Here is a 23031-nt window from a genome sequence, read left to right on the forward strand (position 1 = left end):
AAAATTAAAAGTCTAGGCTATTTTTTTCTTTGCAATATTTCGTTTGTTTTTATTCATTTTTAAATTTTACCATTGCTCATTTAATTCTTATAACCTTAGTTTCCTGTTCACACTCACTGCATTTGGGGTATATATGACCCCAAAATTTAAAGAATGATTGTGAAAAAAATTTACATTTTTAATAATACATATAATATATTATTTTTTTTGTTTACTTCTCATCTGTACAGTAATGCTGTGTTTTTGGATATACAAAGTACTTTTGTACCTATTTACCACACAATTCCTCAACTATACCATTAGCTTGCATGTAAAATATAATTTTTTTATGAAAAAAATACTTAAACAATGATCTAAATTAAATATAAGTTGTTTCTGGATATTGATCTAGGTGTTAGCTGTACAATTCTGCCATCTGTTGGTCAAAGACAAACCTTTAGGAATTAAAATTTAAGAAAGAAATTGTATTGTCCATAGATACCCAGAAGAGGGCAATAGAGATCCATTCATTTTACTGGATGTAGCCAACTGCTCATATTATAACTTTTGTGATAGATTTTGTGAATTTATACATGTATAAACATTATTAAAGACATTAAAAATAAATATTCTTTCAAATAGTAGAATTTTGGTCGTTTTTGAAGCGATTTGAAATGTCTGTTTTTACAAAATACCACAGAAATTGCCACATAAGAAACACCTAAAGGACAAGACTTAGAATCAGATTGTAGTTGAATATTATTTATTTTAATGAACCAAATGTCTCAAATGGCTCAGAGTCATCGCCCTCAGTGTCTTCCAGGCATGATTCAGTTTCACTTGAATCAAGCAGGCAATCTAAAGTCTCCAGGAGAGTGTAACGCTTTGCCATACTGACACAGAATGAACTGTGTGACACCAAAGACCCTCTTTTATACCTTTGGTGTGGGAACTATTTCTTTGTTTTCAAAATAAAGTTGCAGCTCTTAGATCTCAGAGTAAACTTTCTCAAAGTTGAACAGGTCAGTTGCCTTTCATCTCTCCTTTGCTCTCTCTGTCTGTCTGTGTGTGTGTGTGTGTGTGTGTGTGTGTGTGTGTGTGCGCATGTGTGTCTGTGTCTGTGTGTGTGTGTGTGTGTGTGTGTGTGTGCGCGTGCGCATGTGTGTGTGCGCGTGCGCATGTGTGTGTGCATTAGGTCTCACCCCTTTTATCTTTGTTCTGCATTTGTGGCTGATTTTATTTGGCTGTGGCAGTCATACCTGTCTGTGTGTGTGTGTGTGTGTGTGTGTGTGTGTGTGTGTGTGTGTGTGTGTATTGAGTGAGCATGTCTTTTCTACATTGCATTTTTGCTCTAGTACCAGGCCTTCATTTCTGTGTGGAAATTTTCAGATTTATGCTGGAATTATTGATTTTATTTGTCAATTTCTAAAAAAAATGCTTTCAATTGGAGTCACACCTGTGTGTGTGTTTGTGTGCGTGAGCATGTGTGTGTGCAAGTGATCATGTTCGTTCCACATTACATTTGTGCTCTAGTACCAGGACTTCATTGTGGTATGGAAATTTTCAGGTTTATTCTGGATTTATAGATTTTTTTTGACAAATGAAAAATAAAAAACATTTTTTTTTTGATTTTCCCATTCATTTCAATGTGGGGTCATATTGACCCCAAAGGTCATGAGTGTGACTTTTTTTTTTACATACCTTTAGAACAACCAAATCAAGCCCAGTTTTTTTGTGTGTGTATGGATAGATAATTTAGAAAAAGTCACAAGATTTTATTCCACTGAGATAAAGGGAACCATTATTTTTAACTAAAGAAAAGTCGCTTGGGGTCATATTGACCCCAGAGGATAACTTAAGGTTAATTACACTTCTATTATGCTTTGAAACCCCTAACACACATTCGCATCATTAAGCAGCACAAAAATCTCGAATATGTAATTGATGTTAGGAACTGATGCACTGATGCTTAGTCGGGGGGCAAGCATTATACAATTTCCGAAAAAATTTACTTTTATTTTATTGACGTTTTATTTACGTACAAAAAGTATTCTCGTCGCTTTATACCATTCAGATTGAACCACTGATGGCAGATGGACTTTTCTGACGATGCTTTTCATACTTTTCTGTGCGTTGACAGAGAGAATTACTTGGCAGTGAGTGGGACCGTCACAAGTCTCCCGGTTTTCATCTAAAATTTCTTAAATTGAGTTCCGAGGACGAACAAAGCTTGTACAGGTTTGGAACGACATGGGGCTATGTGATTAATTACTAAATTTTCATTTTGGGGTGGAGTAACCCTTTAAGAAGTTGAAGGTTAGGTTGGGATTTTATATAATAACAGGGCCTGCCTTAATCTAGCAGCTATAAACGCTTGTTCAGGCTATATTTTCAAATGTCCTTGACTATATGGCTCATTTCCACTGAGCGGTACGGGTCAGTACAGTACGATTCGGTACGGGTAACCCTGATCAGGCTTGCGTTTCCACTGCCAACAGTACCCTTACTTGATAGGCTTGGTGTATCGTAGCGATCGTCAATAAAGCGCAACAATAAGCACAACTCTGCCTCTTTTATGTCAGTTTTTATGAACAATAATAGCCATTATAAAAGTATAAGTACAAAGTATAAGAGTCTTATATAAGAGGAAATAAAGCAAACAATTCACAATCAAACGTTTGCTACAGGCAGCGCTGCAAGTTACTCCGTTAAAGTTCTAAATAAATATAAAGTTAAACTTTGTGCTCAGTCAAAACGATATGACCAGGAACAAATAACAGATTCATGAGACCACGAATGTCTGTTAAATATACACAAAACGAATTGATTCTCGTTTAATTACCACAGAGACATCAGAGCCAGCCTCAAGTGTGGGAAGGACTAGCCGAGCGTAAGGCTGCTCGAGGCGGATACATGAGCACGGAGCACCCGGTGATCGCCTGGAGCTTCCAAATCAGCATAGCACATTTATAACTAGGCGCTATATCTTTATAAATAAACCGCAGATGTAAGTTTTAAACATCTACATTCTCGCCTGAAAAACTCTTAAAACTACATTTCATGACAGAATAACAGTAATATTTAGAACATTGCGCAGGTTTTTGGGCAATGACGTTTCACAAGTCCACAAGAACAGACAAGAACACATACTGAGAGACGGTTATTGTCTGTGTGAAAATATAAAAGTATAAAATACACTGTTGTATTGTTTTTGTGTGTTTGCGCACGCTGATGTAATAAGCAGAACACAGCAGAGCGGAACGAGTGAAGGAGAAGCTTTATCCCCTTGTATCACGCAAAAGTGACAAGTCTAGTCAACCAATCAACGTTCTGCAGTTTAGCTCCACCCTTTTGGTACCCTTTGCTGTGCTTGGTACCCTAACGGAAGGGTACCAAAAAAGTGGTACGGTACGGATCGCTATTTTGGTACCATTCACAACTTCTGACAATAGAAAAGGACATAATTGCGTACCGTAGCGTACTGTACTGAACTGCACCCCTCAGTGGAAGCGAGCGGATAGATATATTATTTACATGCATGCTGGATGCTCTATACTTTGCATAGTTCTGTGTATCATAGTGCACTATGTTTTATAACTGGTGGTGGATGAGGAGACACCACCCCTCACAATGTCGAGCGCTTTGAGTGCTTAAAAAAAGCAGAAAAGCGCTATATAAATGTAATGAATTATTATTATTATTATTATTATTATTAACTAATGGTCTAGTGCACATCATTGTGTAATTTATGATTTGATCCCTTGGTCTTCAATAAGTTTATTAAGAGGACATCAGCATTTGTATATTTTTTTTACAAACACATTCAGGGTAAACTCTCTTCTCATCTGCGTCTTTGGTAACGCTTTAGAATACTGTTATATAACTAAACATGAACAAATGAGTAACACAACATTAACATTCCAGCAACTACTACTGACTTACAAAAGTTGAAGTCGGGGAAGTTTAGGGGAAGTCGTGGCCTAATGGTTAGAGAGCTGGACTCGTAATCCAAAGGTTGTGGGTTGGAGTCTCGGGCCGGCAGGATTGTAGGTGGGGGGAGTGAATGTCCAGCGCTCTCTCCACCCTCAATACCACGACTGAGGTGCCCTTGAGCAAGACACCGAACCCCCAACTGCTCCCCGGGCGCTGCAGCATAAATGCTCCGGGCGCCACTGCTGTGTGTGTGTGTGTGTGTGTGTGTGCGTGTGTGTGTGTGTGTGTGTGTGTGCGTGTGTGTGTGTGCGTGTGTGTGTGTGTGTGTTCACTCCTGTGTGTGCGTGTGTGTGCGTGTGTGTGTGTGTGCGTGTGTGTGTGTATGTGTGTGTGTGTGTGTGTGTGTGTGTGTTCACTGCTGTGTGTGTGTGTGTGTGTGTGTGTTCACTGCTGTGTGTGTGTGTGTGTTCACTGCTGTGTGTGTGTGTGTGTTCACTGCTGTGTGTGTGTGTGTGTGTGTGTGTGTGTTCACTGCTGTGTGTGTGTGTGTGTTCACTGCTGTGTGTGTGTGTGTGTGTGTGTGTGTGTGTTCACTGCTGTGTGTGTGTGTGTGTTCACTGCTGTGTGTGTGTGTGTGTGTGTGTGTGTTCACTGCTGTGTGTGTGTGTGCACGTTGAATGGGTTAAATGCAGAGCACGAATTCCGAGTATGGGTCACCACACTTGGCTGAATGTCACTTCACTTGATCAAATTAGTAACAGCACTCAGTTTAAGGTTCACTTTCAGTTAATCAGTAACTACTGTTTTATTCATACCGCCCAGATAAATGCTTCTTACATGGGAAACACTTTATAATAACTGCACACTATGAATCATTAGTAAATAGTACATTTATAAAACATTGTCCCAACATTAATAGGCATAAGCAGTTTATAAATACAGCTATAAATGTTTTGTTCTTGAGCAGATCTATAATGTTTAATAATTGTATTTTCATACTTTATTAACGATCAATTTATCATTTCTGAATTATTACGTTATTTACAAACCAGTTATTTAGGAGTTGTTAGTGGTTCATAAGATAATTTAGAAAGTGTAAGTAAATGATTAATAAACTATTTAAAAGTACATTTATCAATATTATTTAGACACATCATAATAAATGCTTTATTAACACATATTCCTGCTGTAATTCATGATTAAGTCAGGTAGCTATAAAACATTTAGTAGTTGCCAGCAATCTGTTTTGTGAGGACTATTTATACCTTATAAAGCATTTATAAAGGAGAATTAAAGGCTCATTTATTAAAGTTAAACAAGCACAACACAGATGGATAGAGAACACGGAAATATTTATTTCAAGATGCAAAAAAATTAAACTGTACAACTGTACACTTGATAAAAAAAAAGAAAAACAAACCTCTGCAATTTCATAGAAAACAATTAATAAAATCAACATTAAAGTGTACAGTTGTACAGTTTCAAATACATATTTGTCTCCCTCTGTATCGTGATGTTTATTTTTTCAGTTTGGAAGATAACTGAGCCTGTAAATCTCCTTTGTAACAGATATGCCTAATAAATAAAGAACACGGCATGGTCACACTTTAGAATAGGTAACACTTTTCCCTCAATATATTCTTAATTTGCTGCTTATTAATAGTTAGTAAGGTAGTTATTAAGTGTAGGTATTGGGTAGAATTAGGGATGTAGAATAAGGCATTCATATGTGCTTAATTAGCACTACTACATGGCTAATATTCTAGTAATATGCATGCTGATAAGAAACGAATAGATGTAACCGTAAAATAAAGTGTTACCCAAGGCATTTCTAGCTGTATTTATAAACTACTACTTACTAATGACTATTAATGTTGGGACAACGCTGACTATTGAACTGACTATTTACTAATGCTTACCTAATGATTCATAGCAGGCAGTTATTGTTTTCACTTTATTACTCTCTATTTATTCAGGGAGAAGAACTGGAGACTGCCAGGACATTTAGAGTCATTATCCCCCAGCAGTAATGACTCGAGTAGATACTTCTAAAGGAATTACTAGCTATAGAAACAGTATACTACAGTGAAGATCATGGTAACCCACTAGTAATGACTCAAGTGTTACCTAATTAATACCCAAAGCTTTACTAAAACATCAAAAGCTTGCAAAGACTTCAGTCATTACTAATAGGTTACCATGATGTCATGTTTGTTCTGTTCTGTTTGGTCCTGTTCTAGTTTTCCTTGTTTGACCTAGTTACCTTTATTCCTCTTTCCTGCCACTAGTTTGTTTCCTTAGTTACTCATTGATTTGATTTAGTTGATAAGTTTGTTTCAGTGTATTTTCCTGTGTTTTCTAATGTTCTCTGTCAGTTCTTCTTGTGTTTAAGCCAGTGCTTCTGCCACTATACATGACTATACATATATCATGCTTACTATAAATGTGTTTGTCGGTTGAGTGCTTTAAATAATGATTTTATAATGTTGCTGTCAAATCCTAGGCTTACTGCTTACCTGTCACCTATGAGAAAACATTAGCATAACTTTCTTTTTAATTGTATTGTTTTGTTGTTGTTTTCTGTTTTTTGTACTGTGAGATTTATTGTTTCGCTAATGAGAGAGTGAATGAATGTAGCCGTCAAGGCATTATATCCAGCCATCCACTGTCTGGTTGGACCAGACAAAAGAAACCAGTCCAACATCCAGTGGCATGAAGAGACTCGATTTATCTTTTGAATGCCCTAGAATATGCTGTTCACGACACAGACTTCCTCCATATAGGATGCACCTGTGTATCCTCACTGAATGAGTCCTCTGCCCTATATCCTCTCATTCTCGTGGTAAAATTAGACAACTTGCACATCATTCATCATGGCAGAGTTTTATCGGTTTCTGGGTCACAGGCTGAGATGGAGAGTGATGAAACTAGGCAGTTTCATTAGGGAACTGAGAAGCACTGCACATTCTTCTGCATCTAATTGCCATTAAAAGCAATCAACCACAGTTCAGAATTATTTAGAGGCAGGGTTATCTGAGATATACATTATTAGCAGATTTAAAAATGGGGCAGCTGTCTCAAGCAAAACTTGATCAAAGATTTGAAGTTATTAATCTTGTAAACTTTTAATTTATTATTTCATCCTCAAAAGCACCCAGCTTCCCTGTAACCAATAAAGCACTTGCTTTATTAATTTTTATTATAAAATTCTTCATTAACATCATAAGGGCAGCTCCCTTGTGCATAATCCTTTCACATTGTGAACAAAGATATTCCAATTGATTCTAAACATTTCTCTTGGATTCCTGCACCTTGTTTCCTTTCCTTATATCCTGCCCTTGAATCTTACGAGGACACAAGGAAAGCTAATGAGGATGCACCAATAATGAAATGAGAAGCTCCAGATACTGTACGAGGATATCTGTATGAGGACAACGCAGCTGCCAAGACAAAGGTCAACATGTCATTTATGTAAAGCAGGAGTGTGATGGAAACAGTATGAAATATTCATGCAGCAACAGCAGAAATTATGCTATCCATTCAAAAGTGTTTCAGCAGACGCTGAAGACTGCTGAATTTGCAAGAGACAATAAATGTCTACAGCACGACAGATACAACCAATCTTTTGACAACAGCAACGATACTGGGAGTGAAATGATTACCACGGTAAACTTAGTACACCAGTAATGGTGAATGTTATTAATAAACTGAAAACAGCATTCATTCATTTACACCTAACTTTATTTGCTCTTAGTCCATTTGATAAGGCTAAATATTGCTTATATTAATGACATGGTCTTATCTAGGAATTCAAAATGTAAATTCTCTTTTCATCCTGTCTTTATAAAAGCTTATTTCTTTGTTATGTTAAATATGTACAGTATGTAGCCTATGTTGTATACTACAATATGGAAATATGTATAGTTCAATATTTTACATAACGTTACTTTAAATTCATATGTAATAAGTCTTGCATAATTAAATAACCCTGTAAATAATTGGATAATCCTGACAGGGTGATCAGATCTTGTATCATCAATAATTAAAGCATCCCGCTTATTGAAAAGTAAGAAATATGTTGTCACCTTCACATCCTCTCTCAATCTGTCCAACACAGACCAGCGCTTCGGACATCAGGTCTGGCAAACGGCCGTTTAGATCCACAGATGCCAGACAGCCTTGAAATCCTTCTTTTGCATGAACTAACTTGGGCAACTCTTTGTATATCTCCTCAGGAACACCACCGATATAAAGATCACCTGCAAACAGAGCCAGAATAATAATACAAACTAAATAATAGCTGCTCACTGACAGTAAGTAAGGTAGTTGTTGGATCTGGTCTTATGTGCTTTATAAGTACTAATAAAAGCCAATATGCTAGTAATATGCAAGCAACTAGTTAGTAGTGAATAGTGTTCCATAATTTAGTGTTACCAAATTATTTTTAATCCATAAAACTATACAATCATCATACAATCATTTGTCAAAAAAGGCAGCAGGGCAGGGATATTGGCAAGTTAAAATACTATTAATGTGTAATTTACCTTTTAAGTCAAGGTTTTTGGCCCCCACGGTGGTCTGGGTGGTGATTTTGGTGTCGATTTTGACAGTGTGCAGGTTATTTGTGTCTCTGGAGATGATGACATTGTGCCATTGGTTGTCATTAAGAGGCTTGTTTGAGTTTCCTTTGATGAGATAAGCACCGTTTCCCAAATCTGAGATGTAATGCAGATAGCTAAACAAAGATATCATGATATTAAATTAAATATACCACACATGCAATTACAGAAGATTTACATAATAATTAAAAGATTTATTATAATAAATGTACTGTAAAAAAGTTTTTTTTTATCAGATTTGATTAAATTTATAAATTTTGAAAAAGAGAGAGAGAGAGAAAAAATATTTTTTTTCTCTTTAGAAAAATAGCCCAGTACACTAACATCTTTCCTCAAGAGATTTAGAAGAAATCCCTCAAGTTTTGAGCAATGAAAAACCAGACATCTCAATATGAATTAAAATATTTATTATCAAATTCTTCTGAAATTGAAGTATTAGCTGTGACATTAACCATAATTACAGTTCTATTTTTCTATACTCGGCTCAATACTTTCTCAATGTCTCTGTCTCAGTGTTATTATCTAAAGGTAACACTTTATTTCGATAGTCCACTTTAGGCATTCTACTAACAGTAAGTAACTTTGCAACTACATGTCAACTAGCAGTCATTATAGTATTAGTAGACTGTCTGCTTAATATCTTCTAACACTTTATTTTGATGGATCCACAACATACAACATACTGACTATGAGAAACTTTGCAAGTATATGTCAACTTTTTCTACTAACCCTAAACCTAGCCTACTGAGAGTTAGTAGACATGTAGTTGCAAATTAATGAGAAGTAGTTGACATGTAGTTACAAAGTTACTTATAGTTAGTAGAATGCCTAAAGTGGACTATCAAAATAAAGCATCTGACTGTAATGTCTGTCTTTCCATAACGTACCCCTTAACCAGCTCTACAGCGATGAAGTCATTTCCATCTCCACTGTTGAACAGGATGAGTCCGTCTGATGAGGTGGTCTTGAACTGGAAGAACAGGTGCATGGAGTAGTACGCCTGCAGTGTGCTCAGAGACAGATAGCTTGAGCAGGACCTGAAGGTCACTGGATCTGCAATGATGTTCTTGAATCCAATCATGGCGTTGACTTCGCAGTAGTCGATGTCTCCGTTTATGCAGAGGTCGATGTACGGCTTGCCGTTAAACATCAGGCTCTGGAGATGCCCAATGAAGTTGGAGGGCGTGATGAGCTGGTAGCGTTTCTCTGTAATGATCCCTGTCTCAATGTTATGAAACTCCAGCTGTGTGTGGTCACCTGGTATCTCTCCTGTTTCATGGCAGAGTGTTGAGAAAAATGCAAGGTTAATTTCATGTATATCATAAAAAGGCCCGTTCATATTATCCCAACAATCTCCAACTAGACCTGTCCTCTCGTCTGCTCTGTGTGTTGGAGTCACGCAGGTCCTCCACACACACAGCGGATAGCAACAGGTGAAGTTACTGTGTTACTCCACACTAATAGATCTTTTAACAGATGTTTTCCAGCCAGAATGTTTGGAGGATTAAGTCCAAATGGATTGGCTTCATTCCATGCGCATGAGATAATTAATCCTGTGGTGTTCCAGTCATTTTGACCAGAAGAGGATTTTATTTTCCCCAAAAATACTAGTTCTCTTTTAATTAGTGCAGGTTTTGTATTTCTTTTTGGAGCTGATTGATCGTGAGCCTCATTGATCTGAGCTTACGAAACTCAAATAATGCTTGTTTTACTCAAAAACTGAAGAGCGTAAACTCAGATCAATAAAGCCTACAATCAATCAGCAGCAAAAAGAATTACAAAACCTGTGCTAATTGAAAGAAAACAAGTTGATAAAAAATATTGAAGATTTGGAGATAATATAGCATAATGAGAGATTTACAAGCAATTATTAAAATGCCAGTCATTTTTGACAGGGAACGCCAAATTAGGATTTTCTGTACAGCTAACAAATGCTTACTAAATTGTTCACAAAAGTATGACAATGAAAGAACGGCACTGCCAGATTATTAATAATGCATTGTCAATATTTTGAAAAAGAAACATCTAGAATATCATGAATATGTTTTTTTTTTTGGGTTTTTTTCCCAAAACAATACGCTATTTAAAGGGTTACTCCACCACAAAATGAACATTTTGTCATTAATCACTTACCCCCATGTCGTTCCAAACCCGTAAAAGCTTCATTCGTCTTCGGAGCACAATTTAAGATATTTTGGATGAAAAGCGGGAGGATTGTGACTGTCCCATTACAAGGATATGTTTTCTATGTGTATTTACGCTTTGATTTGAACGAAAATAGCGCATCCTTGTGTTGCGGCTGATACAGAAGAGCATACGCAGTTTGCGTTCAGCAGATAATCTCCAAAATGGCGCTACGGTGACGCGGAAAGACACAGAGGAGACGAATTGTTGAAAAACAGTAGTTATTTTTATTTTCTTTGCATACAAAAGGTATTCTCGTCACTTTATAACATTCAGATTGAACCACTGATGGCAGATGGACTATCCTGACAATGCTTTTCATACTTTTCTGTGCGTTGACAGAGATAATTACTTGGCAGTCAATGGGACAGTCACAAGCCTCCCGGGTTTCATCTAAAATATCTTAAACTGTGTTCCGAAGACGAACAAAGCTTTTAGGGATTTGGAACGACATGGGGGTAAGTGATTAATGACAAAATTTTCATTTTGGGTGGAGTAACCCTTTAAATTCCATAAACCGAAGCTGAAGAATGAATGAACACCTGCAAACTGATGCTCCATAAATGATATTAATCAGATATATACAACACATAACATAATATTACTGCAAAAAAGGATGTACATCTCCAACTACATAAATAGTCAGAATCTGTAGCTCCCATTGTGGATGATCTAACAATGTGCTAAAACATGGCAGCTAAAGCTGGAATACACTACCTGACTTTTGCCTAGATTAGCAGTCTAGGGGATTATTTTAGAACACATATTGTTTCCATGTGTCATGCATCTCTTATAGCAACAAGATGCATGAGTCTGCATATGTTGTGTTTGTAAAGACTTGAAAGTCCAGTAGTGGTAGATCCTTTAAAAGCCTGAAAACAATAAAAGGACTTTCACACTATCAACTTTCATGTAATTCTGAACACAACAAACTCACACAGAAACATGTGGCTCATTGCTACAAGACACAATACAAATGAAAACAATGTGTGTCCTAAAATCAGCACAAAATAGCAAACATGTTTACATTTACATTTATTCATTTGGCAGATGCTTTTATCCAAAGCGACTTACAACTTTACCATAAGATGGCAATAAACATGAGAAATGCCTGTTATACAAGGTTTCAGTCATCGTTCAAAGTAGTAAAAGCTAGGAAAGGAAGAGATAAGGATAGTAATGGAACAGAAAAAGTGAAGGAATAGATTTATTTATTTATTTGTATATGTTGGTTTCAGTATGGCTATAAGGTCACGCAATATAAACTCATATTAGACATGTTTAACTTTGAATAAAGCACAAAATCATCTGAGATCTACTGTCATATAGTTTGTATGTTGTTGTTCCAGCCGCGACATCACGGAAATAGAAACCGGTTCTAAATTAGAAATTTTGTGTGTCGCCATCGAGGCTAGTTAGGACAAAACCTCTGATTAACATGGAAAAGATAACTTTTATCGCATGTCGCGGCGTCACGTCGCGTGTAGTTAGGACATGGTGTTATCTGTCAGTAAATATGTTAATAGATTTTAACTATACTTAGTATGAAATAAATGTATTTTAAACATATTACTTTTTTACTACGGATAATATTCTGAAGCCAAAAAAAATCTGTCTGTGTCCATCATAAACTCTGCCTCTGACTGTCCAATATCTGCAGACTGGCTGTAATGCTCGTCCAAACTGGGGGGGTCTGGGCAAAAGTCATATAGCTGTGACTAAATGTGTCTATTTAGTTTTCTAAATCTGTTCAGATTTCTTGTGTATTGCAATGGTGATTTTGATTGGCACCTGGGTTTGTTTGCGTTAGAGTTTATTTAATTGGTATGAGGTAAATTGCTCTGTTTAACTGTCCAACAAAAAGCAAGCAGGTGAACACAATGACCCAATGACTTTGTTGTAGTTTGTTGTCATTTGTTGTGGCAGTGTAGACTAGACTTAATTATTACAGTATAATAAACCTTATAAGGGGTTTTATATATTTCACATAATCATTTGTATAATTCAGGTTGCATGCATTAGTATACCTTCCACAGTGGCCAAGTCATCCACGGACAGCTTCAGACTCTTTCCTCTCCTGCTCACTCGCACTGTGTGCCACTCATTATCATTCAGATTCTGACCAGCACATATGCTCTCAGGTCCTTTGCCTGTGGGACAGCCCAGATCACAGTTAAACACAGTTAAAAAGAGCAAAAGAACATGTGCTCTAAAGAACACAGAAGGACAACAGGGCCATTTAGTAATAGCACAAAAATGCTCTCAAGATATGAAACTTAAAACATTAATAATAGTGTCACAAGAAATAAATCCACATATTACAGACAGGCATATATTTTATGAATTACACTTTAGTGTATCCGATTTCAAATCAATTATCAATTTACCACAACAGAAAGACAGATTTACAGTATAAGGCACATATGGGCCATCCTGCCTAACTTTTGGGCTTAGGTGACCCTTTATTTAATGCAAGAGGCTGCATGAGGTGAACATATCCTATCATATGATATTTACATATAAAAAGTTTTCATTTTTTTAGTTGAAAGCAGTGTCGTGTAAATGCCCCATGAAATGACATCATTGTGCAGGGACTGGCTCTCTAGTTACCACTACAGGACACAGCTGCATGTGTTGAGGGAGTTGTGAACAGCCTGCTTGAGTCATCTGAACCATGTACTTCTACTAAATTTAAGAGCAAGATCTTGTCTGACCAGTGTTGGAAACTTCATAATATCATGAATAATTAATAAAGTATTGATTTTCTTGCTCTACTATATAAGTCTTCAACCCTGCTCCTGGACTCACACCCACAATCCTGCTATTAGTTACAACCTGCTTTAACAGACCTGCCTGCAATTTTCTTCTACAGACGTGTTTGATTAGCGCTGGTGTTAAACTTTTCATGGCAGTGGGCCTCCAGGAAAAGATTTGAGGAACTCTGCTCTATTGTAAACAATGTACACCATTCCCAATGTGTAAGCTGTTCAGACGTGCTTGCCCATAAAAGTATGAAGCCAAAACATGCAAAGACATCTGAAGACAAAGCATCCCACTTGTGTTGAAACACCTATAGACTTTTTAAAAATTTTTTTACCAAAAGCAGATAGAATTATATTGTGAAAAACAAACAATGAACCAAAATTACTGCTAATGCTCTGGAGAAATCTTTTTGAGGTGTGATATTTTATAGCGTAGTCTAAAAAGCCACAGACAATCTATGAAACACTGATAAAGCCCTCTGCTGTAGCTATGTGTCTTGCCATGCATAGTGAGATAATAGTGAGCTTTTTTTATTGTCCCATTATCAAATGACACAGTAGCTTGGCATAGACACAATAAGACATTAAGAGTCAATTGATTGTTAGGATAACTGGAAATGGAAAATGGAAAGCTCTTCTTCTCAGTATTGGAGGGGACTTGTATACGGACAGTGACATTTTTGCAATATTGCCACCATTAAATCTCTCAAAGGGAAGACTGTATTTAAAGATGGCATAATTCCATGCATTCACAAGGCTCATTCAGTGCCATAAACCATTCGACCAATTAGTCACAAATGAGTTGGACTGGCTAGAGGAAATTGGAGTACTGTCCCAAATAAAAATATATGACGGGCCAAGCACATCAGCGGCAAACCGAGGAGCTAAGCATAGCATGGAGAATCAGACCAACTGCAGAAATGAGTAATTGAAGCCATTTTAAGATTATTGTAGTCCAAATGGCTGAAAAATCAATTACAGTTTTTTCTGATTGCTTAAGCACATTTTTTGTAACTATTGGCTATTTTTGCAAAACTCTACACACAAATAAGAAAACCTTTCACCCAATTATCAAAACATTGTAGTTCTCTTGCAAAAGCGAACACAGCTAGATTAACTCTTCACACCTTCGTAAAAATGGTGTTTTCGTATCAAACAGTAAACACAAGCCATCATCTACTAAGCACACAATGTGCCAACTACACACTGATGGTATGAATACAAAAGACATCTGGCTTTTGCTTTCTCTGTGTACAGATGTCAATTTGAGGTCATACTTTTGTCATAGTGTCATGTAAACATACAAGGATCCAAACTTCAAGTATTGGTGTTTATTCACACTCATCAAAACCAAGACAAAGTCAGAACACAAAATAGTAATTTCACAAAAAAAAAAAAAAGACAATCAGCCTACATCATGTCGTCTTTCTGGGTCCGGCCACAAAATTTCGTCCACATCGCATGCGATATCCTCCAGTCCAAGGCACCGGGGAAAATATCTCCTTGAATGCCGTATCCAGGCCTGACATGATGCCTGGTCAATATCTCCACATGCCTCCTCCATTGCCTGTAAAAGGGCTACCTGTTGATGAGGATGACGGTCGTACACTTTCCAGCGCCAGGCAGAGAAGAACTCCTCGATGGGATTTAAGAATGGAGAGTATGGAGGGAGGTTGAGTGCCATGAAGGATGGGTGGTCTGTAAACCAGTTGCGGACCAAAGCAGCCCTATGGAAACTAACATTGTCCCATATGATGACATATCGGGTATGCTCTGGTCTCTGAACAGTGAGCATGTCATGTAAGGTGTCCAGGAATGCAATAATGTGTGCAGTGTTGTATGGGCCTATGGTTGCATGATGGTGAACAACACCATTTTGGCTTATAGCTGCACACATGGTTATGTTACCACCACGTTGTCCTGGGACATTGATGATGGCACGGTGTCCAATAATGTTCCTGTCACGTCTCCTGGTTTTACTGAGGTTAAAACCGGCCTCATCTACAAAAAGTAGCTCATGTCCCATGGCATCTGCTTCTAGTTCCATCACTCTCTGGACAAGACAAAACAAATGCACAGCACTACAGTATGCACTTCCAAATTCAGAACCAATGACACTAGCTTACCTGCACATAGTCATATCGCAGTTGCTTTACACGTTCTGTGTTTCTCTCGAAAGGAACTCTGCAAATTTGCTTCATTCTTATTCTGTGGTGCGCAAGTACACGACTTAGTGCAGAAATGCTTACACTGTGTATATTTTGAAAGATGGTGTCATTATCAATTATGCGCTGCTGTATTTCACGCAGTCTTATTGCATTATTGGCAATCACCATGTTCACTATATGGGTCTCTTGCTCTGGAGTGAACATTCTTCCTCTGCCCCCAACATCTGGACGTCTAGCAATTCTGTAAAGCAACAATTTCAGTATTTTTGCATGTATGGTACTGTTGTGTTTCTCATTAGAGTATGGCAGTGCTACAAAGTACTTACCGATTCTCATTTCGAAATGTCCTAATGATGCTTGCCACAGTGTAGCGGCTCAAATTAGGCTGAACCCGTTGGCCAGCTTCCCTCAGGGTCATCCCATGGTTGATGACATGGTCCACTATTGTAGCTCTGATGTCATCAGTTATTCTATTTCTTACTCTTCTTACCCTTCCTCTTTCCCCTCCTCGTCCTCTTCTTGCTCCTCCTTCTCCTCTTCCTCTAACGTCCTCTAACCATCTCGCTTCTTCACCTCCACGTCCTCTCCCTCGGCCTCCTCTGATTCTCACTCTTCTCAGTCTTACTGCTCCTTCCATTGTACTCCACACAGACAGCTTACCTGTGGCTTACTTATAGTGCTTATGCTGATTGCAAAGTGAAGTAATTATCTAAAACAGTTTTCACATGTGAAAGTGTGCCAGACAGTTGGCAAAATAGTGTTAATGATAGCCATACATGTGTATAATTTTGCTAGGAGTGTGTTGGAAATTTGGTAATTGAGTGTAAGCAGTGAGTTGTGTTTAAAGTTCTGCAAAAAGAGTGTTGTGCAGTGAATTGTGCCTACAGTTTTGCAAAGTGTGTGTTACAAAATTGCAAACTGAATGCAAAGCAGTGTTTGTGCTTTTAGTTTTGCAAACTCAGTGAGTGGTTTTGCTATACGTATTAATAGTTTTAGAAATTGTGCTACAAGAATCACGATTAGCGCTTAAGCATTCAGAAAAAACTGTAAATCTACTAGTAATATGATTGAATGACTTTTCACTTTTAACCAACAGGTGGCACTGCAATCAAATCGATGTGGTATGTTCTGTGTGAGGTGACAATGGCACACACAAAGTTTGGTGTCAATATGCCAAAGCATTGCAGAGCTATGGCCTTAAGTGTCACTTTGGCATCTTCTCTCAAATTCGTTGTTGTGGTATGTGAAAACGGTTTTGTCTATCAACACGAAATCCATAACTTTTTCTCAGCATGGTCTGAAGATGATATGATTCGATTTTTGTGAAAATCGGACCAACAGTCTAGGAGGATTTCGAAAAAGTAGGTTTTTAAAGAAAATCAAAAGGGCAGAGAGAAAGTTTGGCAGGAGCATCAGACCAACTGCAGAAATGAATAACTGAAGCCATTTTATGATTAATTTAGTCAAAACGGCTGAAAAATCATATAAACCTCTAGTAAAATGATTTATTGGCTTATAAAGTTTGACCAATAGGTGGTGTTGTTATCGAGTCAATATAATGTGTTCTGTGTGAGTTGAGAATGGCACACACAAAGATTGCTGTTAATATGCCAAAGCATTGCAGAGATACAGCCTCAGGTGTCATTTTGGAATTATGCCTCAAATTTGTTGTTTTGGTATGTGAAAACCAGCTAAGCATAGCATGGAGCATCAGACCAACTGCAGAAATGAGTAATTGAAGCCATTTTAAGATTATTGTAGTCCAAATGGCTGAAAAATCATTTAAAACTACTAGTAATATGATTGAATGACTTTTCACTTTTGACCAACAGGTGGCACCATCATCAAATCGATGTGGTGTGTTCTGTGTGAGGTGAACATGGCACACACAAAATTTGGTGTCAATATGCCAAAGCATTGCAGAGATATGGCCTCAAGTGTCCTTCGTTGTTGTGGTATGTGAAAACTGTTTGTCTATCAACACGAAATCCATAACTTTTTGTCAGCATGGTCTGAAGATAATATGATTCGATTTTTGTGAAAATCGGACCAACAGTCTAGGAGGAGTTCGGAAAAGTAGGTTTTAAAAATAAATCAAAAGGGCAGAGATAAAGTTTGGCTGGAACATCAGACCAACTGCAGAAATTAATAATTGAAGCCATTTTATGATTAATTTAGTCAAAACGGCTGAAAAATCATATATAAACCTCTAGTAATATGATTTATTGGCTTATAACGTTCGACCAATAGGCGGCGCTGTTATCAAATCGATGTGGTGGGTTCTGTGTGAGGTGACAATGGCACACACAAAGTTTGGTGTCAATATGCCAAAGCATTGCAGAGATACGGCCTCAAGTGTCACTTTGGCATCATGTCTCAAATTCGTTGTTGTGGTATGTGAAAACGGTTTTGTCTATCAACACAAAATCCATAAATTTTTGTCAGCATGGTCTGAAGATGATATGATTCGATTTTGGTGAAAATCGGACCAACGGTCTAGGAGGAGTTTGAAAAAGTAGGTTTTCAACATAAATCAAAATGGCGGACAGGAAGCTCGACTTACTATGATATAATGGGTATGTGTATTGTCAGCATGACCCAAGGAATAATTTGAGACCAGTTTCATTACAATAGGCTAATGCAATCAAAAGTTATTAGCATTTTTGTAAATTTCATTATTATTAATAATTAATGAATGGCTTATTACTCTTGACCAATAGGTGGCGCTGATACCAAACTGACGTGGCGTGGTCAGTGTGAGGTCACAATGTCACATACAAATTTTGGTGAGAATATGTCAAAGTTTCACTGAGATACAGCCTTAGATGCAGTTTGGAATCTTACCAGCAAATTCGTTGACGCGCTAAACGAAAACTGTTTTGTATATCAACACAAAATCCATAACTTTTTGTCAGCATGGTCTGAAGATGATCCGAGTCAAATTTGGTGAAAATCGGACTAACGGTCTAGGAAGAGTTTGAAAAAGTAGGTTTTCAACATGAATCACAATGGCGGACAGAAAGTTCATCCAATTATAGCAAAATTGGCATCGATGTTCTCGGTATGAACCAAGGAATCTATCAATATGAGTTTTATTACAATAGGCTAATGTAAGCAAAAGTTATTAGCACTTTTAGAAATTTCATTATAACTTTAGACCACAAGGTGGCGCTGCCTCCAAATGTTTTGAGTACCATCAGGGCATGGTGCCAAAGAAGCATACCGAGTTTCGTAATGATATGTCAATGCGTTCGTAAAATATGGTTGGACTCAGCATGATGCACCGAATCTAAAGAAACCATTTTTATGATTTTAGGCCAAACCACTAGGTGGCACAGCGCTGAAACACTGCAAGTCGCCTCAGGTAATGAATATTATAAGACCCACCAAGTTTCGTGTCAATCCATCAAACCCTTGCGGAGATATAGCCTCAGATAAATTTTTGCGTGCTTTTCGTCAAATTCGTTAGTGTGGTATTCGAGAACGCTTGGACGATTCGACGTGAATTCCATAACTTTTTGCCACCATGGTCTGTAGATGATCTGAAACAATTTTGGTGAGAATCGGACAAATCGTCTAGGACGAGTTCGACAAAGTAGGTTTTACGAACAATTGAAGATAGCGAAAAAACTAAAGCTTACGATTTTTGAATTTTGGACTTGATTTGACTCGGCATGAGCCAAGGATTCAGAGGAAAAAATCATTTTCATTTTGTGGCTTACGGTTCAAAAGTCATTAGCATTTCAAAATTGAATTTTTGGACAAGTGGTGGCGCTAGAGAGTTTGAGTTAGAGACTCCAAATTTGCTGTGGTTATTATTGACAATATCTTCTATCAGTGTGCCAAATATTTCAACGTTCCCGCAATCGGTTCTATGGGCTGCCATTGACTTTCAGCAGAAGAAACGGAAGAAGAAGAAGAAGACGCTAACGATTACAATAGGTGCCTAAGCACCTTCGGGGCTTGGCCACTAACTAGAGTACATGGTCAGTACCTGTCTAGACTCAGCCTCAGACGTCACACCCACGGAACGTTGGCTAAAGATCTGATGCATACGACACACTTATCTGGAAACACTTCAGGACTTTCGAAGTCGTCGTTGGATTGGTTAAATTATACAGGATTTCCGGGAGACGTGTGAGTCGTGTTCTTTATCTAAGATAAGTGAATGCTCTTTTAATCCATATTGCTGTGTGTATTGTGTGGTCTGCCTAATATAATTCAAAAATGAGCAACCATAAACAAGGTAAAATAAGTGTCATGTTAGCAGTTTGCATTGTATGAAGGAATGAGATATAAAGCATATTAGCAGCAGCATTTACGCATCTGTGTTTATACAGATGGAGCTAACACACTCTTGAGCATGTACTCGCTCTAAGGAAACGCCTATAGTAACAGACATGAAAACAGGCTAAATGAAATAAACATTCTTGTGTATGAATTTCAACCGGGGTTCACTATATTCAGCGGCGTAATCTCAACGTCACATTTGTTTAAATCTAAAGTTGATGTATCATTAGCTGTGCTTAGTGTGCAGTCGATTTCAGCTGCACGCAGCATCAAACACAAGTGCTTTTATTGTTCCTAATGGCTCTATATAATTAGAGAATACTGTTATATTAATGACATTTATCAAATGAATAATTTATGACATTTGCTCAGGAGGGTCCTGGGGTCTTGTCTATTGGATTGCAATGCATATTCTTGTTAACACTTGTGAACATTACACATAGCGCAAGTCAGATTAAGTGGGTCGGCGTGGTAGCCCAGGTTTACATAGCCCATAGGCCATTAGTGTTAAGCCGGTCGGCATGATAGCCCAGGCACACATAGATAGTAGTCATGGTAAACATGGCTCTTCGGAGCATCAGCAGTACATATGAAGAGTTCAGATGCAAAAGCCGCTAAACGCCACCTCTGTCAAAAATGAGATAATGACATTGAGCGAATGCTTACGGCACATAGTACACGTTCAACAAATATTTTTGCTTCAAATCCTCTAAATCCCAGCGTCAGTCCATTCAGAAATATTGGTTTGTTGGCAAAAGCCTCTATGTTCTGAGAACCAATCAGAAGGCGCGAATCAAATCATATGATTTCGAGAGGTTTCAATATAACGGCGCGCTGAGGAGCTGTTTTTTTCTGTGGAGATTGTTTTAGATTCAAATTCAGATTGAGATTTTTAACATAAAAGATGGAGTATGATGAAATGGATGAGCCTGTCCTACTGACATTGAATAGGAGAAGAAAACGTTATTTACCTCAAAACTCTGACCGTTATAAGGCAAAAGAAAGTAGATACAGTGGAAATGGCTCGGTTGCAAGTGTACCATGCATTCATAACATTTCTTTGTGCAGTGCCGTTACTTTGAAGGAATCTGATTTATTATACATCAAACAACAGCTCTATTTCACAAATGACAAAGTCAAACAAGATGCCATTCTTCAGTCTCATATGGATGTTATGCCAGATGTATGTATTTTTAATACATTTTTAATGTTGGGTTGTTTGTGTAACGTCTGTTTTTTTGTTGATAAAATAAATATGCTGCCATTTTGTGCCATTGTGGTTATACTGTGTGAATCTTTTCTTTTTGTTTTGTTTGTTATATTTTTTGGAGATATTTGCCTGTATGCAGACAGGGTTTCCAGTTGCATCTTTAGTGATTTTTCAACTATGTCATGTCATGTCATGTCATGTCATGTCCTGTCCTGTCCTGTCCAGCCTTGTCCTGCCTTGCCAGTCTGTTTTCCCCTACGGGATAGTTTTGTTTGTTTATTTTATTTTATTATTAATAAAGCCCTATTTCCTCCTGCAAGTGAGTCCTCGCTCTCATCCCTTCACCCGCACCTGACACATGTTGTGCCTTGCATTATGAAAACAATGTTTGCGATAACATGATCAAAACTTGTAATGTAGACAGTTTTATTAAATACTATTATTCAATAAATTATATTTTCGATAAAATAATAGTAGCATTTAATAATTTGGTATTGTAAAACGGTCTGTGTTTTAGTGTTATGGAGTTCTTAATTTGGTGCTGGTTTATTCATTGTTGAAATCATTGTGGTACAACCAGTTAGAATGTAGTACAAGGCAGACGTTTCTTCTTTAACATTTTTTCTCCACTCAAGTATATAACATCATGGTGGAATTTCACATAAATCATGAAACATCTACATTTATGTAAAGCATGTAATCCACGTAACATCAGAAATAAGCATGTAAACAGCTGTTGTAAATTATAATCACAATAATTTACATGAGAGTAATAATAATCACTCGATCGCATTCGCAGTAAAGAAGTATACAGTATGCTGTTGATAGATTCAGTCCATCACTAACTTCACCCAACAACAATATGCAAATTCTAGCAGTACACATAAACTGGAAATAAACTGTAGATAACACTATTTTAGCTTCGCACAAAACTTCCTGATGCAAGGTATGTCTTTTTTTTTTGTGGTACTCACAGGTGGCGCTAAAGCTGCAATGATTCATAGTTTGAGCTGTCAGTTAGAAACAAATGCATTGACCAGTTGTCATAGGAAATGAAAGGATTCTACATTTGAAAGGACACTATGACAAAATGATTGTGTTCCTCAGTGGATATTCAGTTTTATTTTGAATATGAGATTAAGCAGAAGATTTAATGGTATGTTAGGCTCCACTTACCTGGGGCTGTGGTGTGTGAGGGGGAATGTAAGCCTATTGAGGACCATTAAGTCCATTTTAAAAAATATAGCACCAGTTCAAACCTGATAAGAAAAGAATGCCCTTCAAAACTAAGTGGGCGAGGAGAGTACTGTATAAACATGTATAAACACCTGAAAAAACAGCCGGACCTGATAGGATAACCGGCCGTGTTCTGAGGTCCTGCTCTGATCAGCTCGCTGGTTTGTTCACTTCCATCTTTAACGAGTCCCTTGCTACCTCCGTGGTTCCCACCTCATTTAAAAAATCTGTCATTATCCCTGTGCCAAAGAACAATAAACCCTCTTGCCTCAATAGCTATCGCCCAGTTGCCCTCACATCTATAGTCATGAAGGTTTTTGAAAGACTTGTAAAGAGCAGTCCATCAAAGTCCATCATTGTCAGGGCCAACCAGAAGCCGTGGATGACAGGGGAGGTCTACGGACTTCTGAAGGCTCAGAACGCTGCCTTTAGAGATGGAGATGAGGAGGGCCTGAAAACAGCTAGGACCAACCTATCCCGCGGCATCAGAGAGGCCAAGAGACAGTACTTCAGGAGGATAGCCCATCGTTTCAGTGACAGCAGAGACACTCGGAGCCTGTGGCAGGGGATACAGACCATCACGGACTACAAGCCCCCACCACGGACCTGTGACAGCACCATCCACCTGCTGAACAAGCTGAATGCCTTCT

The 23031-nt window shown here is 37.7% G+C and overlaps 1 protein-coding gene across 3 annotated transcripts in view; it reads right to left on the minus strand.

The window, feature by feature from the left end:
• The window catches only part of LOC306882097 (neurexin-1a-like), a gene marked incomplete at its 5' end in the record, with an annotated part of 208431 nt that overhangs the window by 60095 nt on the left and 125305 nt on the right, over positions 1-23031 (minus strand). For all 3 annotated transcript variants that reach the window (XM_079436563.1, XM_079436565.1, XM_079436564.1), the window contains 4 exons: positions 7998-8171; positions 8457-8647; positions 9419-9800; positions 12743-12865. In XM_079436563.1, the coding sequence (XP_079292689.1) occupies positions 7998-8171; positions 8457-8647; positions 9419-9800; positions 12743-12865 (870 nt within the window). The remainder of the gene's footprint in view (positions 1-7997; positions 8172-8456; positions 8648-9418; positions 9801-12742; positions 12866-23031) is intronic.

This window comes from Barbus barbus (assembly GCF_936440315.1).
Source record: "Barbus barbus genome assembly, chromosome: 16".
NCBI lineage: Eukaryota > Metazoa > Chordata > Actinopteri > Cypriniformes > Cyprinidae > Barbus > Barbus barbus.